At 65.2% G+C, this 23,889-nt stretch overlaps 1 protein-coding gene across 1 annotated transcript in view; it reads left to right on the forward strand.

Annotated features, from left to right (window-relative positions):
* The first annotated feature begins 1,655 nt into the window (after positions 1–1,655).
* Positions 1,656–23,889, forward strand: part of CASKIN1 (CASK interacting protein 1) — a 33,940-nt gene continuing 11,706 nt past the window's right edge. Inside the window, 11 exon segments of the mRNA XM_055710083.1 lie at positions 1,656–1,898; positions 17,286–17,337; positions 20,149–20,246; positions 20,345–20,490; positions 20,573–20,668; positions 20,943–21,073; positions 21,161–21,269; positions 21,509–21,617; positions 21,703–21,797; positions 21,870–21,987; positions 23,667–23,882. Of these exon segments, the coding sequence (XP_055566058.1) occupies positions 1,805–1,898; positions 17,286–17,337; positions 20,149–20,246; positions 20,345–20,490; positions 20,573–20,668; positions 20,943–21,073; positions 21,161–21,269; positions 21,509–21,617; positions 21,703–21,797; positions 21,870–21,987; positions 23,667–23,882 (1,264 nt within the window). The 5' untranslated portion in view covers positions 1,656–1,804.

The following is a 23,889-nucleotide window of genomic DNA, read 5'->3' on the forward strand; positions in this document are numbered from 1 at the left end:
ATGTGAGGGAAGCCCCTGACCTGCCTGGGCCCCCGGGCGCGTGCGGAGCCCCAGCCCCCAGCCCAAGGAGACCCGCAGCAGCTCAGGCCCCCCATGCAGCCGGATGCCGCCAGGCTGCAGGATTAAAGGGCAGATTAGACGGCGTTTTGTGCTGGTAACCCAAATGTCCTGGATTGGCAAGTGGGGGTGGGGAGAGGAGATGGACCCAGCCATCCCCGAGGGGGGGTCACCCTGTAGTTGTGGGCTGCGGAGGGCAACCTTGGGCTCCAACTCAGGGGGCGTGGGCCAGCACAGGGTGGGCAGGGGCCATCAGGACCTTCTGTCCCTTTGCCACAGGCACTTACCTGGGTCTGCAGCTATGGGTCTGCAGCTATGCCCATGCCCTGCAGTCAGCAGTGCACTGCAGCCACCAGCGCACCATACCCACCAGTGCACTGCAGCCACGGGTCCCTGTGCACTGCAGCCACCAGCACACCATACCCACCAGTGCACTGCAGCCACGGGTCCCTGTGCACTGCAGCCACCAGCGCACCATACCCACCAGTGCACTGCAGCCACGGGTCCCTGTGCACTGCAGCCACCAGCGCACCATACCCACCAGTGCACTGCAGCCACGGGTCCCTGTGCACTGCAGCCACCAGTGCACTGCAGCTGCCTGTCCCTGTGCACTGCAGCCACCAGCGCACCATACCCACCAGTGCACTGCAGCCACGGGTCCTGGTGCACTGCAGCCACCAATGCACTGCACCCGTGCAGCTGCCTGCCACACCGCCCGGCAGTGACCAGCACGGTAGTGACCAGCTGAGTACCAGCCTTTTGGACCAACGTTGGTTTGCCAGAGCCGGGACCTCCTCAAGACTTTTAGACAGTAACTCATCTGGGAGAGAGAAATTTGGGCGTGATTTTGTGCGGGCGACGCTGCGCTCTGCTCCGACCAGGTCCCATTAGCATGTCAACGCCTTCTCCATTGCTGGCCCTATTTCTTATCTGGTTCATCAGCATCCTCAGCAGTGTCAGGCACCCTCCGCACCTTTAACGTCTCAGTCATTGAAGTCATAAAAAAGTATAAGAGGACAAATGTCACTGGCCATTGTGTCTACAAAAGTGAAATTAGGCAGTAGTCAGGGCTTTATGCAAAGAAATTGCAAGGCTGCTCCAGCCTGGTTCCCAGGATCAGGCACCACAGGCTGGCGGTGGGCGACTGCAAGGGCCAGGCTGGGTGGCGGGCTGGGGGCGGGGGAAGGGCCCTCCGCAGCGGGGCCGGGGGCCGCGGCGTGCCCCGGGGGAGGGTCTGCCGGGCCCGCCAGTCCCCGGCTGCGGCCCCAGCCGTCCCCGGGCGGCACCGCCGGGCGCCGGGTCCGCCCCGAGGAAGAGGAGGCCCCGGTAGTCTCGCTCGCCGCTCCCGCCGTGGCCGCTGAGACCCGACAGCTCATTACACGCCACGGCTGCGCGGCGGCGGCCCCGCGGGGCGTCCCCGGGCCCCGGCACCTTCCCCCGCGCCGGGGAGGGGGATCCCCGTGCCCCGCCCGCACACACCGGGCCGGCCCCCTCCCCCTCCTCCTCCGCTGCCCACCGCGCTCCCGGTGCGGCCCCCCCGCCCCGCCGCGCCCCGCCCCGCCCCGGGCGCCCGCCGCCGCCGCCGCCGCCCCCGCCTCCGGAGCGGGCTGGGCGGGGGGGCCCGCGCCGCGCCGTGCCGTGCCGTGCCGAGCCGAGCCGCGCCGAGCCGAGCCGCCCGCCCCTCGCCGCGCCGCGGAGGATGCTCGGGCCGTGAGCCCGCAGCCGGCAGCCCCGGCGCCGCGGAGCCATGGGCAAGGACCAGGAGCTGGTGCAGGCGGTGAAGGCGGAGGACGTCGCGGCCGTGCAGAAGCTGCTGCAGAGGCCCAAGCCCGGCAAAGCCAGTGAGTGCTGCGGCGGCGGGGCCGGGCCGGGCCGGGGGGCGCCGCGGGAACGGGCCGGCCCGGGCGGGGGGGCACCGGGGGGCCGGCGGGGCTCGGCGGCTGGGGGCACGCATCCTGCCCGCTGCTCGCGGTGCCCGGCTGGGATGCCGCCCTGCCCGGCCCCGGAGCATCCCCGGCCCATCCTCGGGGAGGGGTGGTGCCGTGGACGTGCCGGGGACCCCCGGCGGTGGCTCGGGGTGGAGGGCGGGCGGGGGGGGGGGCTGGCGGACGAGCATCCCCGGGCGCTGCGCGGGAGCTCGGCGCTGCACAGGATGGCCCCGCCGGCCCCGGTGCAACCCCCGGCAGGGCCGGGTACCGGCCGGGCTGCCCTTGCCCTGCGCCCGGGGGCAGGTCCCGAGCCCCGGGGGGGCCGGTGCGGGGCTGTGCACCCGGGGGGCTGCCCGGGGCAGGGGCAGGGGGTAGGTGCGTGTGCCCGGAGCGTGTGCGCACGGGGCGTGCGGGTGTGCAGCGGGGCTGCCGGTGCCCGCACACGTTTGCACGGCTCCGTGTGTGTGTGTCAGGGTCTGCGTGCGCGTGTGTGTGTGCCTGTGTTTGGGTGCGTGTCTGTGTTTGTGTATCGGTGTGTACCCTGGCATATGTGTGTTTGGATGTGGCTGTGTTGGTGTTTCTCCGTGTGGGGGTGTTTGGATGTAGCTCCACGGGTATCTCCCCGTGTGCATCTCTGCGGTGGGCTTTGCACGTCTCTACGTGTGCACCCGCGTGTGTGTGCCCAGGCGTGAGGCTGCGGGGGTGTACGTGTGTCTACGTGTGTCTCTGTGTGGACGTGTGTGTAGCTCCAGGAGTATCTGCTCTCTGTACCACAGAACTGCTCTGTTGAGGCGCTCCGCCTGGGGCTGAATTATTCATGGTGCTGATGCAGCCGCAGGTTTCAGGCCTGGTGCGTGGGGCCGACCTGGGGGGCCAGGGACCGTCCTTGGGCATGGGCAGGGACCACAGGGAGCACTTGTGTGGCATCAGCTCACTGGGCACACAGCCCCTTCGCCACCGCGCCCTGTGTCCCTCCCTCCCAGGGCCCAGTGCTCCCCGACCCTGGGCACCCCCGTGGCCCTGCAGCCATGCAAGGCTGGTGTGGTGCCCCCGTCCCTGGTTGTGCAGGGTTGCTGCTGGCTGAGCAGGGTCAGTGTGGTGTCCCCTGTGTCCTGGTGCTAAGCAGGCATACCCCATGTCCCTGCTGTAGTGCAGGGCTGGCGTGGCATCCACCACATTGTCGGTGCCACACAGGGCCATTGCGGGGTCCCTCGTGCTGTGCAGGGCCAGTGTAGTGTCCCTCGTGTCCTGGTACCGTACAGGGCTGGCATGGTGTCCCCTCTGTCCCCAGTGCCATCATTTCTGTTGCTGCCAAGGGACTGTGCAGGGGGAGGAGAGGCTCCAGCTTAAAGCCCCCGTCATCCCAACCTGCTCCAGGTGCTGCTGCTGCCGTGGCCTCTGAGAGTGGCATGTGGGGATGGGGATGACACCTGGCCTGTGCCCAGCGCTGTCCCCCACACACCCCTCTCCAATCCCTGCTGGCCTGGGTGCACAGCTGGTGTTGCTGTGGCAACGGCCAGAGGTGCCGGAGTGCCACCACCTCCTCCTGCATCCCTCTCCTTCCCAGCCCTGCTTTGCTGCATCTCCCACCCTGGCCGCTCTCCCGCTGCAGAGCCCTCCAGCTGCCGGGCGGGATGGCCACGGGGACCAGCGGTGCTCCCCGTGCTGGGCTCACAGGCAAGGGACAAGGGACACCCAGGGAGGCCGAGCCTGGCCAGCCTCCTGTTGGGGAGATTCCCACTGTGGGCCTGGATGCTTGCCCTGTGCCCTGGCTGGGCTGCGTGTCTCCGGCTCTGCTGAACCCGCTGGTGCTGGGCTGCTCTGGCGTCGCTTCCCTGCAGGACCCGGCTCTCCTGCCCGGCAGCAGGGTGCATGTGTGGCGGTGGGTGCCGTGCCCCCAGCCTCGGGTACCTGAGCACCTCTGGCTGCAGTGGCAGGGCTGGGGGAGCGGTGCACGGTACAGGGTGAGAGCACCAAGCAGGGACTGTCCCCGTGCTGTGGCATCCCCATGTTGCCCTGTCCCCTCCGCACGCGAGTCCCACGCGTGCCTCCGGCACTCTCTGCGCTGCGTGGCACCAGTAAGATTTGTAACTTAGCTCTGTTATCTGGATAATATCCTATTCATGTGGGGTTTAATAAAAGATTTTAAAAATCCCTGCGTGAATTAACACGGGTTGCTATGGCGATGTGGGGCCCGATTTAGCATGTGGAGTACGAGTTTGTGGGGCCCGGGCTGGCCGCAGCGCGCACCGCGCTTGCTTCCCGGGCATCCATAATTGATGAGGTTGTCTGAAAGTTACGCAAATCAGATGCAGGGATTTGGCAGCAAACTGTTTCCCTCCTTGTCCCCTCCTCCCTGGTGCTACCTCGAAGAATTGTAGTGACTTGGCGTTTTCCCCTCGGTTCCCCAGCTCGGGCACCATGGGATGGGACGGGGCCCTGGGGTGTCCCCAGCAGCAGCCCTGCCGGCCGCACCGTTCCCAGCCCGGGCACCTGGGGCTGTGGGCAGCGGGGCACGGGGCTGCGATGCGCCGTGCTGGGGAACCATGGTTCCTCATCCATGCTGTGTTGGAGCAGGCTCCTTCCCGGTGAGGCCAGTGTGTTTGTTCACTTTGGAAACTGCTCCTGTGTGGTAGCCACTGGTGCCGTAGGAGAGACCTCGAGCCAAGGGTCAGAGCTCCCTGCCCCAGCTTTGCCTCATGCCAGGCTGCGGGGGCTTTGCAAAGTGCTTCCACATGCGGCAGCTTGGTGTGGCTAAGGAGATGTCCCAGCATGAGGCCCCGTGGTGCCAGGGCGAGCATCTGGTGGTGGCAGGGGCCGGCTGCAGTCTGGCCGTGCAGGTGGGAGCCAGGGCAGTGTCCTGTGGGGCTGCACTGCCCACCGCATGCCTGACCCCTGGTGCCGTCATGGTCCCCCAGGTTGCAGCTGGGGCTTGTGTCCCCGTGTGTTGCTGGAGCTCTGGGTACCTCACTCCGGGACACCCGGGGCTGGGTGAGCCATGCTGCCTGGCTGGGCTTGGGAGCTGGGCATGGTGTCCCACATCCCCTGCACCCTGCTGTGCTCGGCTAACCCAGCCCAGCCTGGCCCCACTGCCCAGGGGTGTGGGTGCCAAGGTGTGGGCAGCTCTCGTGGTGCCCCTGCCCTGGATGGGAGCGCCCCGTTCCCACGCTGCCACCTGCGCAGGGCTCTGCATCCTGCCCTGCGTGTTGCTGCCAGTACCCTCGGCATCCCAGGGCTTATCCCAGCCAGCCCTAGCTTCGCTGCTGTGCGTGGGGAGCAGGTCCTGCCCTACCCGGGGAGGGACCCCAGTCCTGCTGGCACCACCAGTGCCGCCCAGGCCCCATGGCTGCCTCCGGCCATGCTGCTCCCAGCTCCGGGCCAAGCATGGCAGTCAGAACCCACTACAGTGAAAAGACCAGGACAGGAGCCAGGCGGCCCCCGGAGGGGCGTGCGTGGTGTGGGCAGCCTGCCTGGGAGTGGGCAGCAGGGCAGGGACCCCAAAGCTCAGCAACCACCCTGAGGCTCCTCACCCTCTGGGGAGCTGCCATCCTGTGAGGACCCATCCCTGGGTGTGAGTGGAACTGCAGCCGCTGGGCAGGATCGCTGCTTCACCAGCACTCCGGGATGTGGGGGCAGCGGGAAGCAAGAGCCAGACCCCTTGGGGACATGGCCTCCCCAGGCAGGGCCTTGCTGGCTGCTCCTGCCCTCTGGCACGTCCTCCTGCACAGCGGCCAGTTAATTCTGGGTTTTTTTTGCTTGCATTTGATTGCATTAATAATCTCCTCTGATAACAGTATTTAATAAAACCAGGCTAATATGGCGCAGTTAGGAAATGTCTTTGACATTTTACAATTCAATTTCCATGCAGTAAAAGGCAGGGCAGCTGCAAATCCAATTGTGGTGCAGTGCCCAGGGCGCGTGTGGCCAGCAGCCGCCGGAGCTGCCTGGTTCCCCCCCGGCCCTCGGGTAATGCAGGAAGGTTCCCTGGGCCACAGCTGCTTCTAATGGCCCCCACTGCCACTGCCTGGGCACGGGTGCTGGGGCAGCCCCCCCTTACTGGAGGGGAAGCCTGGGCAGGAGGGAGCAGGCGGTGCTTGCCAGGATAGCGGAGCCCCTGGGTGCTGCCAGCCTCTGGAGCCATTGGTGTGGGAGAAAGGGGCTGTGGTGCCAGATCCTGTGGGAAGCTGGGGAGCTGTAAAGGGGTGCTGGGCCCCCCGTGCATTCACTGTCCCATGGCTGGGTGCTGCTCCAGCAGTCCCCTTGATCCCCTCAGCGTGGGTTAAGCGGTGAAACTCCAAGGCGGTGGCTGGGGTGTGCGGGGCGATGCTGTCACGATGCTGTCATGGGGTGATGTTGGTGCATCCCAGGCACGGGGCCTGGGGCTGTCCGGGATGGCAGTCGGGGCCGAGCAGCTCCTGCTGCTGCTGTGCTCAATGGTGTGTCAGCAGGTCCCTTAAACTTCTCGGGGTTCCTAGCCGGTGTGTGAAACCTCACTACTGGCAGGACTTGGCAGGCTGACGCAGGCTGGTGTATGCCAAGTTTCCTTACAGAGGGGGATTATTACTCAGCCTGGGGTGACATCTCATTATTTTACATTTTCTTGCCTCTCCAGCTGGGCTGGAGTTGTGGGTGCAAACCCTCCTCTGCCCCCTGCGCCCCCGGTACAGCTCCCATTTTGGTGCCACCGTGGGGTCCCTGTCCGCAGGGGGATGCTGCAGAGGACCTGGGGCTGTTGGCCACAGTGGAGCAGCAGGGCCATGGGCTGGCAGCTCTGCTCCCAGCTCGAGACTCCCTCGCTGGCCTGGATTTTCTCGCGGCAGTCCTGAATTCACCTGGCTTTACACCAATTAGCCCTTTGCCAGCGGCAGGTGGCCCCTCGTGCCCAGCAGTCTCCCGCAGCCGCCGGCCCTGGCTATCTCCCGCACGAGGACCTCACTGCCAGCTGCTGTGATGCTCCTTGCTGCCCATGCACTGTGGTGGGGTGATGCTCCCAGGGGTGGCTAGGGACGTGGCAGGACCAGGCTGCACCCGTGGGTGCTCAGGGTGCTGGTGGTGCAGCAGCGTTGGGTGCTGTGGGTTCCCTGAGCTCCCCTCCACAGCCAGCGCGCTGCCAGCCCATTGTGGTTTCCAGTAGCCAAGCTGGCGTCTGGCTCCTCTCCCCTGCGCTGTGCTCCCTTTAACCCTTCCCTCCCCTTCCCAGCTGCCGGGAAAGGCTGCCATCAGCCCCTTCCCTTGGTGCGCCCCCAGCCCCTTCCCGCTCCCCCTGTGCCTGCGGGGCACCGCATGGTGATGCCTGTGGAGTGCGGCTCTGTGGTGCTGTGCCAGGGCCTGGGTGGGTGCCAAAGCGGTGGTGGGCCCTTGGTGATGGTATCGTGGCAGGGGGGAGCTGTGGTATTGCCGGTGGGGTGAGCGGTGGAGGGGGCCGCCTGGCTCTGGGGCGATGCTCAGGGCTGTGCTTGCCCATGTTTACCATGGCATGTTTCATCCCAGTGCCAGTGTGGCATGTGCCGGGAGCGGTGTGTGCTGCTGCGCCGGGGCTGGGCATTGCCGGGGCTGGGCGCCGCTGATCACCCTGAAGAGCCGGGGCTGGTGAGCCCCTGGGTGGGTGCTGGCTGTGAACTTGCTGCACACTGCCCTTGCCAGCTGGTAGCTAAAGGTGCCTTTCGCAAGCATTCAGGCACTGTTGGGAGACTGTTGGAGAACTAATCTGTTGGTATTTAGTATTTAATGGCTGATACTGTTTCTGCTGGGCCAGGCTCCCACGGGCGAGGGAAGGGTGCTGGGAAGCAAAACTCGCTCGGGAGCACCTGGGCTCATGCTGGTGCTGCTCCATCACCGTTTTGTGACCCATCTGTGGCTGAGTGTGCCGTGAGCATGGGCTGTGCCAGGCTGGTTGCAGAGCCAGCATGCAGTGCTGATGTCCACCTCTGCCCCGGGTTACCATCCCACCCCGCAGCTGGGACACATGGGACTTGCTCTCCAGTCCCCTCTCCCCAGAGGGACAGGGCCAGTGCAGCCTGCCTGGTGCAGGAGCGATCCCACCGGTGGGCCGGCTCTTCATGCCGGGCTGTGAGGGATCTTTAAGCCGTAATGAAATGTTAATAGTATTTTCCAACTCAATACGGGAGTAGAAAATGAGGTGTTTAACGCTGGGCTCCGCAGCGACAGGAGCAATCAGCCTGAGAAATGGGAAGCCAGGGATGCAGCGCTGGCCTCGGCTTGGCCTGACAGCCCGGTGCTGCCAGACCTGCTCTGCTGATGGACAGGTACCGGTGCCTGGCATGAGCCTTTGGCCAGGGAAGCAGGGTGCCGGGGTGGCATAGGAGCACGGCTGGCAGAGGAGTGCCAGCTCTGCCTGGGTCTCCTTGGGTCTCACCAGCAAGGTCACTACCTGGTGGGAGCCGAGCAGACGGAGGTGGTTTTGGGGCTGGGGTCCCCCGGGGTGCAGCAAGGTGATGGGACCCTGGCTCTGTGCCCTGCCACAGCCCGTATCAGCTGGAGGAGGGAGTAGGTTGGAGATGGTGACCAAGTAGCTGCCGTGGGCACAGCCCAGACACTGTTTCTCCCAGCACCATGCCTGCCAGCAGCGGGCCACTCTGCACCAGCCCTGCACTGCCAGCATGCCTGCGTGTGCCCCTCTGCACCTGCGTGCATCTGTGTGCGTGCATCTGCCCCTGTGCGTCTGCGTGTGTCGCGTGCTTCTGTGCATCCCAGTGCCCACATCATGTGCCCGTGTGCATCTACCCTGGGCATCCGTGTGCCCGCATCTGTCTCCACTGGCTGCTTTGGCAGTGCCTCCTGCCCGGCCTGGCGTGGGGCTCAGCACCGGGGATGGCTCTCAGCAGCAGTGGCAGCAGCTGGCTGATCCCTTCCAGATGTGGCTGCCGGGAGCCCAGCTCTGTGCTGCCTCCTCGCTGAGGCCCACATAGGTTTTCGGTCCGTGGCTGCCGGAGCTGTTGGAGCAGACAAAGCAGCCGCCTGCCCGGCTCCTGCATTGCAGCTGGGCTGTTTACGGCACGCTCCTCGCGGCTGTGCGGCTCCGCAGCAGCTATTCAGCTATTCTCCTGGCTGCCTCCGCTCCGGCGTGCGGATCCTGGGGCTGCCTCTGACTAAGCCTCAGCCCCTGGCAGCAATGAGCCAGGCGGTCCTGCACTGCCCCTGCCAGCCCCCTGCCAGCCCCCGCCATGCTGGAGACACTGGGGATACTGGGATGGGTCCTGAGAGCCCTGCCCTTCCTCTGCAGCGCTGCTAGGCTGTCGGTGGCAGTGTGAGGCCTCTGGCTGGGCTGCCAGTGCTCAGGGCAGTTGCATGGCATCGCCTGGCTGCACATCGCTGCGCTGCCCATGCACCCTGGCAGTAACTGCATCGTCACTGAGCTGCCAGCCCGTGCGCCCACAGAGCTGCCCATTGCCGTGCCGGTCCTGCTGCGGGCACTGCTGGGAACGCCACAGCGGTGCAGGGGGGGTGTGGGTGGCCACGGTGCACCGGCACGTGCAGAAACCAGGCTGTGTGGACGGGGACAAACGATGGCACTAAAGGCAACATGTTTAAAATAGACCCTAGGGCCTGTTTTACCCACGTACGGTGTGGGAGCTCAGCACTGCAGCAGCGCCTGTTGCCCTCTGATTTATCTGGGCCACCTGCATGCACACACATGCACATGCATGCACACAGGCACGTGCTCTGTGTCCACCGGGGAGCTCCCCGCCACTTCCCAGCGACATTGAACTGGGTTCGTGGGAGGCCAGATGACAGTGACTGCTAGTTAATGATGCTTTAAGATACACAAAGCCACTGATCCCTCTCTGCAGGCCAGCATGGCTGGGGTTGGCCCTCCCTGGCCCCGCAGAGGAGGCAGGGATGGGAAGGAGATGGGGAGGGTGGGGATGGGCAGGATCATCTCTGCCACGGGGTGGAGGTGAGTGGTGCCAGCATCTGCCCCTCTCTGCTCCCGTGTCCTGGGCGGCCTCTGCTCAGGCACTGAGGATGTGCGGTGCCAGTTGTGCTGGGATGTGGACGCAGTGATGGATGGGTGGATGCAGACTGGCAGTGGCCCTGAGCAGCCACATCCCATCCCCTGCTGTGGCAGCCTCACTGTGCTGGTGGTGACTCGTTCCAACCAGGCTGATTACTGAAAATTACCTGTTTGCCACCACCCCAGCGTGGGGAGAGCAGGCTGTCAATTAAGGCTCTGTGGAAGCGACACCAACATGCATTTCCGCAGAGACGAGGGTGGGCGTATGGCTGGCACCGGGCTGGCAGTGATGGGTGCGATAGGGCTGGCGCAATGCTTGGTGCTGGTCCCGTGGGGCTGAATGTGACACCTCCTGTCCCACCTGTGGGGCCAGAGCCGATGCATCGCTGCACTGCCTGCCCCCCTGCCTGTCCCTGCTGCCAGCTTCCCTGCATCCCCAGCTACACGGGGCCGAGTCACCGGCAGCCTTTGCAAGGCAGGGCAGCACGGCACTGTGTGTGGTTCAGGGGTCAGTGGGTTTGCTGGCAGCCCGGAGTGGGCAGGGGGCTGCCAGGACTTCACAGGCAGCAACCCTGTGCCCGTCGGAAGCATCTGCAGAGCCGGGGGGCTGCACGGCTGACCCCCAAACTGGGGCTGAGGGAGGCCCTGCAGTGCTGGGGGCGTCTGGCTGATGCAGTGTGGCTCGGCCAGGCTCCACAGCACCACACAGCAAAGGTCAGGTGAGGATACGGCTCGGTGATGCAGGGAGAATGGGAATGCTCGTGGGAGCCACTGGTGGGCACCTCTGACCCGGCACGGTGCTGGTGGGCACCATGGGGTGCTGGGTCACCTGGCCAGCTTCAGTCCTAGGATTTTAGTGGGTGGGCTCTGCCTTGGGTACCCACGTCCCCTGTCCCTGCCTGCCCAGGCAGCCCGTAGGCTCAGCCACTCGTCCTCCCTCAGAATCAAAAAGTTTCCCTTTTTTAAACAAAAAAAATCACAGAGGAGTCCCCACTGCCTCTTGAAAGCTGTATTTAAGTTGCTTCATCCCGGCCTCAGGGGACAGCCCTGCGCTGCTGCAGCACCATGACTCAGGCTGCCATGGCCTATTGATTTTGAAGGGAAGATTTCTCCGCTCCCCAGGGAAGGTTCCGTGCAAGGGCTGGGTGTTCCAGACCGCCAGCAAGTGTGCGGGGCACAGGGCCAGCATCCCCCAAAAGTGCCTTGGGATTTTGGGAATGGCTTGTGATGGGCACTGGGGCACCCAGCTGTGGGTGTCCAGCTATGATGGGCCCTGTGGTGTCCAGCTGTGGTGAGCAGTTGTTATCCAGTTGTGATGGGCAGTTATCCAGTGGTGGTGGGCATTGGGGTGTCCAGCTGTGGTGAGCAGTTGTTATCCAGCTGTGGTGGGCATTGGGGTGTCCAGCTGTGATGGGCAGTTGCTATCCAGCTGTGGTGGGCACTGGGGTGTCCAGCTGTGATGAGCAGTTGTTATCCAGTTGTGGTGGGCACCAGGCTGTCCAGCTGTGGTGGGTTCTGGTCTCAATGGGTCCATCCCATCTCTGCCACCTCCTTGCCCCAGGCAATCCCTTCCCATGCAGCCAACAGCCTTAGAGCTTCCCGGTGCATTATTTATACAGTCAAAATCGATCAGAAGATGATAACAGCTTCATTAGCATCTGAACATCGCTTCGGCCTCGGTGCTTGGCACGACCTTGGCTGCAGGAGTACAAGCTTTTTGCTGTCTGACAGTGGTGAGGACTGGCTCCCTGCATCCCCATCTCCATCGGACCCAGCTGGGGCTGTTCCAGTCACCTCCGTGGGGCTGTGTGTGGCCACACACTCTGCCCGTGCACACGCCCCCATGGGGACCCCACAGCAGGGACCCCCTCCTTGCTGTGAGGAATAAGACCACTTGTGCCAGGGCTCCTCGTGCAGCGAGTGCTTGCAGCGCCTGTTGTTTGTGTGGCGCTCGTCAGCAAGGATATAATTAAGAGCAGCTATTTTGGATGCTTCCTTTATCCGGCAGCTCACGGCAATGCTGCTGCAGGGTCCTCCCCCCTCCTCCTAAACAGGAGCTTTGCCTTGAATATCTTTCCTGTGGATACTTGGTGTCATCCTGCTTGTGGGGTTCCTGGGGGTCCCTGTTGTGTGTGCAAGGGGACACGTGAGGTCCTGCTGGCCACATGGGCTGTGGAGGGGGGAAGTGGCAGGGATGGTGGGGCCAGAGGAGAGGGAGACCACTGCAGTGGGGTGATGGAGGGGATGGGGAGGAGAATTTGAGGGGTTGCCCTGGCTCATTTGCCATTGCTGCCAAGCTGGGAGGGGGCAGTGACGGCTTTCCCCTCATTAAGTAGATGTTGATTTAGCGGAGGCTGGAGCCATCTGCTCGGAGCAGCCGCCGGCTCCCAGTGAGCTGGCGCAGCACTGCTGGGGGGAGCTGGGCGAGGATGTGCTTTGTCAGCGGGGGCTTGGCCGGGAGCCCCTGCGCCCCAGACGGGCATCGATCACTGCTGGCGCTGTACTGGCTGCAGATGCAGGGGGCTGGTGCATGAGCACGCCAATAGGTGCTGTGTGGCCCCGCTGCTGGGAAGGGAGAGGAACTGAGCAGTCCCTCCATGTGTGGCCGTCGCCTCAGATGTGTTCAGGGACAGGGCTGGAGCAGCTGGGCATGGAGGTCTCCCTGTGGCATGTGCCAGGGTGCCCAGAGCTGTGGCTGGGCAGGGGGTCTCCCTGTGGTGTGCACCAGAGTGCCTGGAGCAGCGGTTGGCCGTGAGGGTCTCCCCATGGCGTGCACCAGGGTGCTTAGAGCAGTGGTTGGCCATGAGGGTCTTCCTGTGGCACGCACCAGGGTGCCTGGAAGCAGCAGTTGGGCACGGAGGGTCTCCCTGTGGCATGCACCAGGGTGCCCAAAGCAGTGCTTAGGCATGAGGGTTTCCCCGTGGCGTGCACCAGGGTTCCTGGAGCAGCAGTTGGGCACAAGGGTGTCCCCATGGCATGCACCAGGGTGCCCAGAGCAGCTGTTGGGCACAGAGGTCTCCCCAAGGTGTGCGCTGGTGTGCCCAGAGCTGTGGTTGCAGGGGGTCAGGGTGATGCACAGCCAGACCCTGGGGTCGGACAGGGCAGCTCCCTGGTACCCGCCCAGCCCTGCACGTGCAGCCGATGCGTGCGTCACCTGCCATCGCAGTGCCCGCCCGGGGCTGTCGCTGCAGTGGGGCGGCAGGCACAGGCCGGCACGTGCCAGGGGAGGCCGGTGCCGGCGAGGAGCTCGCTGCATGCAGAGCGCCAGGCGGAATTCAAGCGTGCATTTAGCTACCGTGATTCTTGTCTTTAAGTAAAGGCATTTCTGGGAGTAGCGGCTGGGCTGAGCTCCCCGCGGCGGTGTTTACTCGCAGCAGACGCTGTTTGTAGTCGGTGTCTATGGCAGACGGCAGCGGCAGGAGCCGTGGGCTGGAGCCGGACCCAGTGGTGCCAGAGCTTGCTGGAGGCAGCGCAGCGTTCCCCTGGCCTGGGGCCTGCCTGACCCTACTCAGCACCATCAGGCCTCTCAGGATGCTCACAGGGTGCAGGGCGCCCCAAGAGCTGGGGGGGGGGGGCGGCTGTGCCATGGGGCTGCGATGCAAGGGGAACCCTGTGCTCCCACGTGGCATGACCATTACCTGAGCAGCCCATGGGGAGCAAAGAGGGGACACTGGGGTGTCACCAGTGTGGGGCTCAGGCGATCTGAGCAAGGACCCCAGTGCTGGGGTTGCCATTGTCCCTCTGTGCTGCAACATCTGCCTGATGGCTCCGGCATCCACCTCTGAACGGACAGGGCGGGACGGTGCCCGTGGGTGCTCGTGGGTGCTCGGTGATCTCTGTCACCCTGCCAGCGATCCCAGCAGGGAGGATGGCCAGGGACATGCTCGGTGCCTGCTGGCAGCGTGGCTGTGCAGGAGCCCTGTTCTCCTCCCCGCCGTGCCTGTCTCCTTTTGTGGCTGGTATTTTTAATTGGCAGCGCTCTCAGCTCCTTTCCCTCTCCCTTGTTAGCGGAGCAGTTTTCCTTGTGCGTCCCAGATGTTAACAAGCTCTCCCATGTCTCGGTGCCCCCAGACAAGCTGCAGATCCTGCAGTGGGGCTGATGTGGCCCTGGGCTGTGGGTCTGGCAGCATGTTGGGGTGCCCATCCTGCTCCCCCTGCCCAGGGAACTGGGAGCACCCAGCTGCAGCAGGGCTTGCCAAGAGCCTGGTTGGGCTCCATGCTCTGGCTGCAGCGCTGCGACCTTTTTGCCAGGCTTCCAATGCTGTGCTGTACAAGTGCGCTCCTTCGTTACAGGAGGGGCTTAATTCCTGGGCGGTGGGACCATGAGGTAAGGGTTTTGCTCGCAGCCCCTCAGGAGCTTTGGTGGTGCTGGCTGATGTGGCAACTGCTGCTTTCCCTGCCCTGCCTGCTGCCTGTGCAAAGCTACTGTCCCTCAAGGGTCCTGGTGCTGGTGCAGACACAGGGTTGATTCTCCACTGGTACCATGCCAGCTCCCACCGTCTGGGACCTTGGGCTGGCCCTGCGGGGATGCCAGCCGCTGCACCATCATCAGTACCACCATCCACACCTCACCATGCTGCCAGGCAGCTGGCAGCACCTGGGGTGCTGCACCAAAGGAGGACATGAGACCACCTGGCTGCTCCCCAGGGGACCCAACAGACCCATGCTGCACCCAGAGACCTTTTCCCGGCAGCACTTGAAGTCATGCTGGGGCCTGAGCTCACCGCAGCCCAGCACGGGGCACTGGTAGGCTGGCGGCCACTGCCAGAGCTTTAATGAAAGTCAAACCGCTGCGTGGCTGGAAGTCACTGACTAAGCACTTGGCACGGGTGTTGATGGAAGTGCTAAACAGATTTTGGCAGCCACAGCCTCTCCTGCAGGTGCAGGGAGGAGAGATTCACTGCTACGGTGTGTTCGGCTGATGCTGGTTTGGCCAGTGCTGGGGGCTGCCGGCACACACCTGGGGGTCGGTGTCGCGGGGCGTAGCAGTGATGCCAACGACGTCACCGCTGCACCCCGCAACGCCGATCCCCAGGCATTGCTCCATCCCAGCCCCTCGCTGGGAGCAACCCGTGGGAAAGGCCAGGCACCGCAGACCTGCTGACATCCGTCCGTCCGTCTGCAAGGACCGGTTAGCCGGAGAGGGGCCCCTCTCGGGGCCGGAGATTGGAGCCAGTGCCGGGCACGATGCCGCTCCTGCGCCCGCCGGCTCCTTTTGTCCACTGGCCATTTGCATCCCTGGGGGGTGGCTCGGCCCCCTTCTCCTGGGATCTGCTTTTTGGCGCGGGGCAGCAGCGGAAGCGGTCCTGGGCTCCTCTCCACCGGCACTGAATGGCACCTTTGTTGGGGAGCCTGGCGGCAGCTCGGGGCTGGCGGGGACCCACTCGGCCCCGTCTGCTGCGGTCGGTCCCAGTGCCGGGGGGCTGTGCCCACCGGCAGCGTCCAGTCCTTCCGAGCACAGGGATGCTGCAGCAGGAATGGGATGTGGGGGCTGTTCCCTGGGCCTGGCCACCCCGATGGGGATTTGTTGCTGGGGTGGTTTGTTCGTGTGTTAATTGAACTGTGGGCTGCCGGGGCAAGGGAGGCTGCGTCATCGTGTGGGGCTTGGGCTGGTGGCACTTGGTTTGCTGGAAGGAGGGTGAGTGGGGCTCCCTGCGGGTACCCCACAGTGACCCTGTCCCTCTGCATGCCCTGGGGACCCTGCAGTGCCCTGTCCCTCTGCATGCCCTGGGGACCCCACAGTGCCTGGTCCCTCTCTGCACACAGGGACCCTGTGGTGCCCCTGTTCCTCCCCACACCTTGGGGACCCCATGACGCCCCATCCCTCTGTGCACCCAGGGGACCTTGTGGTGCCCCCATTCCTCCTCACACCGTGGGGACCTCACGGCGCCCCTGTCCCTTCCCGCACTGTCATCCCACAGCCACCCTGTGGCACCACGTGCGGTGCTGGGGAGGTGGTGGATGGAGACTGATTGTTGTGGCTGTTCCGAAGTCATGCTCTGTAGCTCTTGCCCATCAGCACCAGTCCGTGTCATCGTTAGCAAATGTCCTGCAGCTCCGACTGTCGAGTGGCCGATGGAGCGCGGGAGGGAGCCGGCACTGGGTGCCAGAGCTTGGGAGTCTCTGCATGGGCAGGGAGAAACCCCTGCCACTGCCGCAGCTGCCCCTCGAACCATCCACCACGTGTGGCCCAGGCAGCATTGGCTCAGCCTGGCACCGCTCCCCGGGCTTGTGGGTCAGGGCCGGGCACAGCCGCCTTCCCTGCTGCCGGTGGCCCCCGTGCTCCATTTGCTGACACAGCCCTTTGTGCCAAATAATTGAATACCACAGTGGGATGCTGACAAGGAGATGCAGTACAGGGGGAGCGAGCAAGGCCATGGTCATGGTGCACCGGGAGCGTCCCTCTGGCCCTGCATCTCCTTTCCCTGCCTGAAGTCACCCCTTCCAGCCGGCTTCTCCCAGCGAGTGCTTGTCGCTGGCACTTGTCCCCCGCACGCTTCCTGCTGAGCTGCCGGGGAGGGGACGGCCACCCCTTCTCCCTGCCGGGCCGTGCAGCCTTAGAATTATAAGCTCAGGGCAGTGCCAGTGCCGGCTCGCTGTGGTGGCCACGGGGGCTGCTCCGTGGTTCCTCACCCCGGGGCTCTGCCATGCTGCAGCCACGCTCCCCTTCCTCCTCCTCCTCCTGCTGCGGCTCCCCGCTGGGGGCTGCAAGGAAGAGCAGGCTCACTGGAAAGCCTAACTGGCATTTTTCGGTTAAATCTTATGTAAATCTGGCTCCATCCTTCCTCGTGGTGCTAATTGGATTGCCCCGAGGTGGGTGGTTTATTTTCCCACGCAGGCAAGCCTGGGGCGGGAGTGGGGCAGTGCTGGGGGGGCTGCAGGGGCAGGGGGCACGCTGGGGCACAGGGGAGCGTGCCGAGCTCCCTGCTCTGCCAAAGCAGCCTGGCCCGGTGGCTCGGTGTGGCACTGGGGCCATGCCAGAGCCCCAGTGAGTCGAAGGAGCCAGGGAGGGAACCCCAGGCAAACCCCCCGCAGCCCAGGCAAACAGAGACCCTGGTGCCGGGAGAGTCCCTCGGACCCTGCTGCCGCCAGCGGGGACCCCTCCACCCCGAGCCCTCCGGCCTGCAGCTGCCTGCAGGCTCGGGCAGCCCTGCACAGCACCATGCTGCGCCCCAGCCCAGGCTGCAGAGCTGCAGGGAGCCGAAACCTTGGTGGGGAGGGAAACCTGGAGCTGCAGCCGCGTCACCTCTCCAGGGCACCCTGGGTCCCTGCCCCAGCGGCCTCCCACGCTGCTCTAACGTGCTGTCCCCTTCCCTCCCTCCTAGAGCTCCTCGGATCAGCAAAGAAAGTCAACGTCAACTTCCAAGACACCGACGGGTGAGTGGGAGCCCCGTGCCCGGGCATGCATGCAGCGGGGTGTGTGGGCAAGGGTGCACATGCTGTGGGGTACAGAAAAAAAGGGTGCGTGTGCCATGGGGTGCTGTGGGCAGGGTTGTGCGTGCTGGGGGATGCATGCATCACAGTGGGCAGGACTCTCGCGTCTGTGTGGGCATGCTGGGCTCTCTGGAGCGATGCAGTCCAGATGTTGGGGTCCGGATGGACGAGGGCTCTCATTCCTGTTAGCCAGTGTGGCTGAGCCTTGCCTGCACCCCTGAGCCAGTGGGCTGGCGTGTAGCAGCTGTGGGCGTCAGGGGAGGCAGGAGGTGAGGGCTGAAAGGCAGAGGGAGAGCTGTGCCCTGGGGGTGCCTGGCTGGCCCTTCCCCAGCTCTGCTGCAGGCTCGGGGCTCTGTGGGTGCTGTGCAGGGAGCAGCTCTGCGGGGCATGGGGCAGGTGAGCTGTGACCCCGCTGGGCTGCTTTGCAGCTGGCATCAGGTGGGGGGTAGCAGGGGAGGGGGCTCTGCGCCTGCTAATTCACACTCATGAAGCTGCTGGTGCAGGGTGGCAGCCGGAGCACCGTGGAGAGGGGGCAGCGGTGGTAGTGGGGAGCACTGCTTGCAGAGCTGGCCAGCAGCCGCTCCCGGCCCCCGGCTCCCCCTGCCCCGTGGTCCCCCCATGGAGTGGGGCAGCAGGATGCGGGCCAGGGTGATGCCACTTGGGTCCCCAGGGACAGCTCTGTTGTGGCTGTGGAAATGGCAGTGAGCGGTGGGGCCAGATAGGGTCAGGAATGGGAGGGCATGCCCTGGTGACACACAGCCGCAGCGGCCTCGGTCCCTCCTCATCGTCACCCTGAGCAGGGCCCTGGCACCGGGGCGGCGGCAGTGGTCATCCCCTGGTACCTGCCGGTGCATTGGCTCTGCCAGCCTATGTGTGTGCACGTGTGTGTGTGTGTGCATGGGTGCATGCAAGCGTGTGGCTGTGCAGCTGAGTGTGCGTGTGCATGCAAGCGTGGCTGTGTGAGCCAGCGTGCATGGCGGTGGGAGCGCGCATGCCAGCCAGCGGTGGGGCGGCCGCATGGTGCTGCCTGCGTGGGGCAGAGGCTGGAGGGCGCAGTGTGGGCAGGGTGAGGGGGTGCATCACCCCACAGACCACCTCGTGCAGTGGCTGCCGGAGAGGTTGTGGAGGGCTGTGCGTGGCAGCAGGGCTGGGGTGGCAGTTGGGAGCTGCAGGCAGGGCCCCTGCTCATAATCCTGCCTGCAACTGCCTGTGGCTGCTGGCTGGCTTGGGGGTGCAAGAGCAGCCCTGCAACTGGGGAGCAGCCTCCAGCGCTGCTCCTGGAAAGGATCTACTTTGGGAGAATGCGGGTCAGAGCCAGGCTGCAGCCCATGTGTGCTCTGCTGTGCCACTGGTGTGCTGTGCCAGCTTGGCCAGCTGTGGGGCTGTGCCTCCGTTTCCCCATCTCTGCTGTGCTCGCTGATTCCTGGGCTGGTGAGCACCGTAGGTGTGCACCGTGCTGGTATCCCCGCGCTTGCCCGGGGGACGATGCCCTGCCCAGCGCGTGGCCGAGTGGGCCATGCCGGGGGAAGGCTTCGAGGCAGCCCCGGGGAGGACTGCGATTTGCACCATCTTGAGCGGATTTGAGCAGGGCGCTGGAGCGGAAAATGTTGACATTTCCCGGGCAGACGTTGGGGATCGGCCTCCTGCGCGAGCTGTCTGCTCACATCGCTGCTCCCTGCCGGGGGATCGCACGCGGCAGCTCCGTGGGGAACGTGGTGGCTGGAGTGTGGTCCCGGGTGGGGATGCGTCCTCCTGCCTCAGCTGGGGGTCTTGGTGATGGGGGGCAGATGGGATCGCTGCCCTACTGTCTGCCTCTCGGGCACTGGGCAGCTGTGGGGGCTGGCAGGTCCCGCTGGGGTCCGCAGCCTGTTCCTGTGCTTCGGTGACACTGGGGTGTCCCTGGGGATGGGACGGGGATGCTGTGTGTGCCCAGGACCCGGAGCAGTGGGGTGGCGGGCACCAGCGCAGCCGCGTGGAGGATGCTGCCGGCGGCAGCAGCAAGTAGGTCAGCTCCTGGCCTGCTTCCCAGCAGTGAGCCTCCTGGCTCAGCCGATGCCGGGTGCTGCGAAAGCAGAGCGGGGTGCAGGGCTGGGGGCTTTCCCCACCCTATGGCAAGACCCAGCAGCAGACAGGGGCACCGCTGCCATCTGGCAGCCTGGGCCCCCTGCCTTGCGACGGTGCCCGTGGTCATGCCGCTAGGGCCAGGCTGGAGGAAGTGGGTCAGCAGTCCCCTGGGTGGGACCCCCGCCCCGTGCTTGTCTTGCCCATCACCTCCAGCTCCATCGGGTCTCAGCGTCCCCAGGGAGCATTTCATCTGCATCCGTCTCACTCCAGCATCCCCTGATCCGACCCACCAGCTGCCGCTCCCAGCTCGGCGGCGTCCCCAGCCCTGTGCCCCACCACGTGGGCTGGGGGGGTCTGTCCTGTGGCTGCAGCATCCCAGGGTAAACTAAATAAAGTGATGAGCTGGAGAGCAAACCCACATCTGCCCTGGCACATCCCACCCTCTGGCCCTTGTTGTATGCCGGGACACGGCCGGCTCATGCCTCGGCCCCAGATGGTCCCTGCGGCAGCTCTTTCTCTGGATGCCCATGGAGGGATGTAGAGGTGGGGTGGCCTGGGGAGCTTAGGGACACGTGCATGTGGGAGGCAGAGTGAGTGCCCTGGGGTGCTGTGGTGGCTGCAGGCTTGAGGCCATGCTGCCAAGGCTACGGAGGGACAGGGACGACCCCTGACACCGTGGCCGGTCCCCAGGTTCTCGGCTCTGCACCATGCGGCGCTCAACGGCAACACGGAGCTTATCTCGCTGCTGCTGGAGGCGCAGGCTGCGGTGGACATCAAGGACAACAAAGGCGAGTCCCTGGGCCCTGGCTGTGGCCCCCTGCCCCGTGCCCCTCTGGTGCGTTGGCGTGCCCGAGGGGCTGACAGGTGCTGTCCTGCACGCCCGCAGGCATGAGGCCCCTGCACTACGCGGCTTGGCAAGGCAAGAAGGAGCCCATGAAAATGGTGCTGAAAGCGGGTTCCTCTGTAAATATCCCGTCGGATGAGGGCCAGATCCCCCTGCACCTGGCAGCACAGCACGGGCACTACGACGTGGTACGGTGGGGCCGGCGGTGGTGGCTGGGGGGCTGTGCTGCCCTCGCTGCCCTCGCTGAGCTGGGATCTCACTCCTCCGCAGTCAGAGATGCTCCTGCAGCACCAGTCCAACCCCTGCATCATGGACAATTCGGGGAAGACGCCCCTGGACCTGGCATGCGAGTTTGGCCGGGTCGGGGTAAGTCCTCACAGGGCTGGGACCCCCGAGAGGAAGAGCGGGAGGGGATGGGGGCATAGCGAGGTCCCTGGGGTGCTGGAGCAGCCCGGGGGCACAGGGCAGCCCCTGGGATGGCTCGTGGTGGGGACCTGCGGTGCCACCGCTGCCGGGGGTCTCTGGCTGCTGGAGGAGGGGGAAGAGTAGGGAGGGGAGGTGGGGGGCTGGGGTGGCCACAGCCCCGGCAGGCGGCTGAGCCGCCCTTGCAGCCCTGCTCCGTCTGTGTTTGCTGAGCCAGGTGGTCCAACTGCTCCTGAACAGCAACATGTGTGCTGCGCTGCTGGAGCCCAAGCCAGGGGATGCCACCGACCCCAATGGCACCAGCCCCCTGCACCTCGCCGCCAAGAACGGCCACATTGACATCATCCGGTGGGTGCCACGGGTGGGGAGGGCAGCGCCGGTGGGTGTCCGCGCCCCCTCCCCCCCCCCATTGCTGACTCCGCCGTCTGCCTGCAGGCTGCTGCTGCAGGCTGGCATCGACATCAACCGGCAAACCAAGGCGGGCACGGCGCTGCACGAGGCGGCCCTCTGCGGCAAGACAGACGTGGTGCGGCTGCTGCTGGATGTAAGGGCCCCCCAGGCACCCCCACCTAGGGAGAGGCTGCGGGAGGGGAGTGACCCTGCGGCTGAGGGTTGCAGAACAGCGTGTGCAGCTCTCCCAGGGCATGGGGGTGAGGGTCCCAGTCGGGGACACAGCAAGGCAGTGAGCTGTGCCCTCCAGCTGCTGGTCCTGGGGTGGGCCGGGGGGGTCCTGGAGGGTGGCAGGGGGCAGCCTCCTCCCAAGCCCGCTCCGTGCCGTTGCAGAGCGGGATCAACGCCCACGTCAGGAACACCTACAACCAGACCGCTCTGGACATCGTCAACCAGTTCACCACCAGCCAGGCCAGCAAGGAGATCAAGCAGATGTTGCGGGGTAGGGGGGCCAGGGGGGTGCCGGGTTGGGGGTGACAGTCCTTGCAGGGTGGGCGGCCAGTGACGCTTCCGCTCTGTCCCCACAGACGCCTCCGCCGCGCTGCAGGTCCGGGCCATCAAGGACTATTGCAACAACTACGACCTGACCAGCCTCAACGTGAAAGCCGGGGACGTCATCACCGTGAGTGCGGCTGGGGGGGGCCGGGGAAACCCCGCTGGTGGCACCGGCCCCTGACCCGGCCCCTGCCCGCAGGTGCTGGAGCAGCACGCGGACGGGCGCTGGAAGGGCTGCATTCACGACAACCGGACCGGCAACGACCGTGTGGGCTACTTCCCCTCCAGCCTCGTCGAGGCCATAAGCAAACGAACAGGCAAATAATCCGCGACCCCCCCCACCTCCCCCCACGGGGCTGCTCCCCAACACGCAGCCCCAGGGAACCCTATTTCGGTCTGGCGGTGACGGGGGTGTTGGGGGTGCAGCTGGTGAAGCCAAGCTGGGGTGATGCCCGCGTCATGCATGTGGGGTCAGTGCCTTCAAGTGTGTGGGGCTGGTGTCCCTGTTGTGCATGTAGGGTTAGTGCCCCATGACGTGCATGGGGCTGGTGTCCCCATCAGGCGTGTGGGGTCGGTGTCCCCATTGTGCATGTGGGGCTGGTGTCCCCATCAGGCGTGTGTGGTCAGTGTCCCCGTTGTGCATGTGGGGCTGGTGTCCCCATCAGGCGTGTGGGGTCAGTGTCCCCGTTGTGCATGTGGGGCTGGTGTCCCCATCAGGCGTGTGGGGTCGGTGCCCACCTGGTGCAGGTGGTGCTGGTGTCGGCAGCCCAAGGGTGCTTGCGGGGCAGCCCCAAGGCCAGGCTGGCTTTGGGCTGGTGGGGGCATTGGTGGTGGTGGCAGGAGGTTGGTGCATGGGGAGAGCCGGAGGCGTCACTGTGGTCCCGAGGAGATGGTGCAGTGGTGCAAACACGGGACCTGGTGCTTGGGGTCTGAGCAGCAGGGCTGGGCATCGGTGCCAGGGACCCGGCGCTGCCCCACAGGGATCCTCTCCCTGGTCAGGGATCAGATCCTGCTCCCCTGCCCTGCGGCTGCCTGTCCCTGTCCCCATCCCCATCCCTGTAGGCTCCTGCTGGTGTGCGTGGTCCCCTGGGATGGCCCGTGCTGTGCCCGCTGCCAGGAGCAGCACAATGGGGCTGATGCTTCTGCGGGCGGCATTGAAGGGCCCCACACTGACCATCTCACTCCCCTCCCAGCCCCACACGATCTCGGGGGCAGCCACATCAGTGGGGCACGGGCAGGGAACAGCAGCATTTGATGAAGATCCCAAGGGAGCAGCGGCAGGAGTGCCTGCCAGCTGCCGGGCACTGCCACACAGGCTGCGGAGCTGCTGGACAGGCAGGGGTAGAGGCTCCCTCCGGCCATGGGTCCTGTGCCGGTACCGCGGGATGAGCTCCGTGGCTCCTGGGATGCAGCTGGCTCCGCAGCAGTGCTGGGGGGGTCGTAGCCACCCCACCACCTGCAGCCCTGGGTCTGTGCAGCGGGCCAGCAGCGTGGGGCGCAGGCGGTGGCTGCACCAGGGCTTGGATGGCCAGGCATGGGATGCTGGCACTGCAGACCCCAGCCCAGCTGTGCCTGCAGCCCCTCTGCTCCGGGGATGCCGTCGCGAGGAGCAGGACCCCCAGCAGCCCGGCTGTGGGAGCCCCGCAGCTGCAGGAGCCCCATAAGCTGCCACTGGCTCGGGCATAGGGCTGCTCTGGTGCCCGTGCCCCGCTGGGGAGCCATGGGTGTCTGCGGGATGTGCCCGTGGGCTGTGCCCTGCCGCCAGGCTGGGCCATGCGCTGAGCTCCTGCTGCTGCTCCTCAGCTCGGCTGCGCAGTGGTTGGGTCTCAGTTCTGGCTTCTCCACGTTCCTTTGGTTGCTTTTTTCATTTGCTGCTTTTTTTTTTCCTTTCTTTTTTCCCCTTTTTTTTTTTTTTTTTTTTTTTTTTGGCGGTGCTAAGCGTGTCTCTATTATTTTGATTCTTTTCATTTTGTCTCTTGTTATGTTTTATTATCAGGTTCATGGGAGACTGTAACAATCCCCCAACAGTACCAAAAGATCCCGCTCCCGGCTTACGGGGCTGCTGTGCTAAACGGTGACGCCTCGTCCCATCCGTTCCATTCCCTGCCTCCACCTCCACCTCCACCACCACATTCCCATCAGACTCTTTTCAGTTCCTTTGGCTATCACAGGCTCTCCCCTAGCAGTGCCGACGAGCCGCGTTATGGACAAGGTAGTTC

Source organism: Falco cherrug, chromosome 4 (assembly GCF_023634085.1).
Source record: "Falco cherrug isolate bFalChe1 chromosome 4, bFalChe1.pri, whole genome shotgun sequence".
Lineage (NCBI taxonomy): Eukaryota > Metazoa > Chordata > Aves > Falconiformes > Falconidae > Falco > Falco cherrug.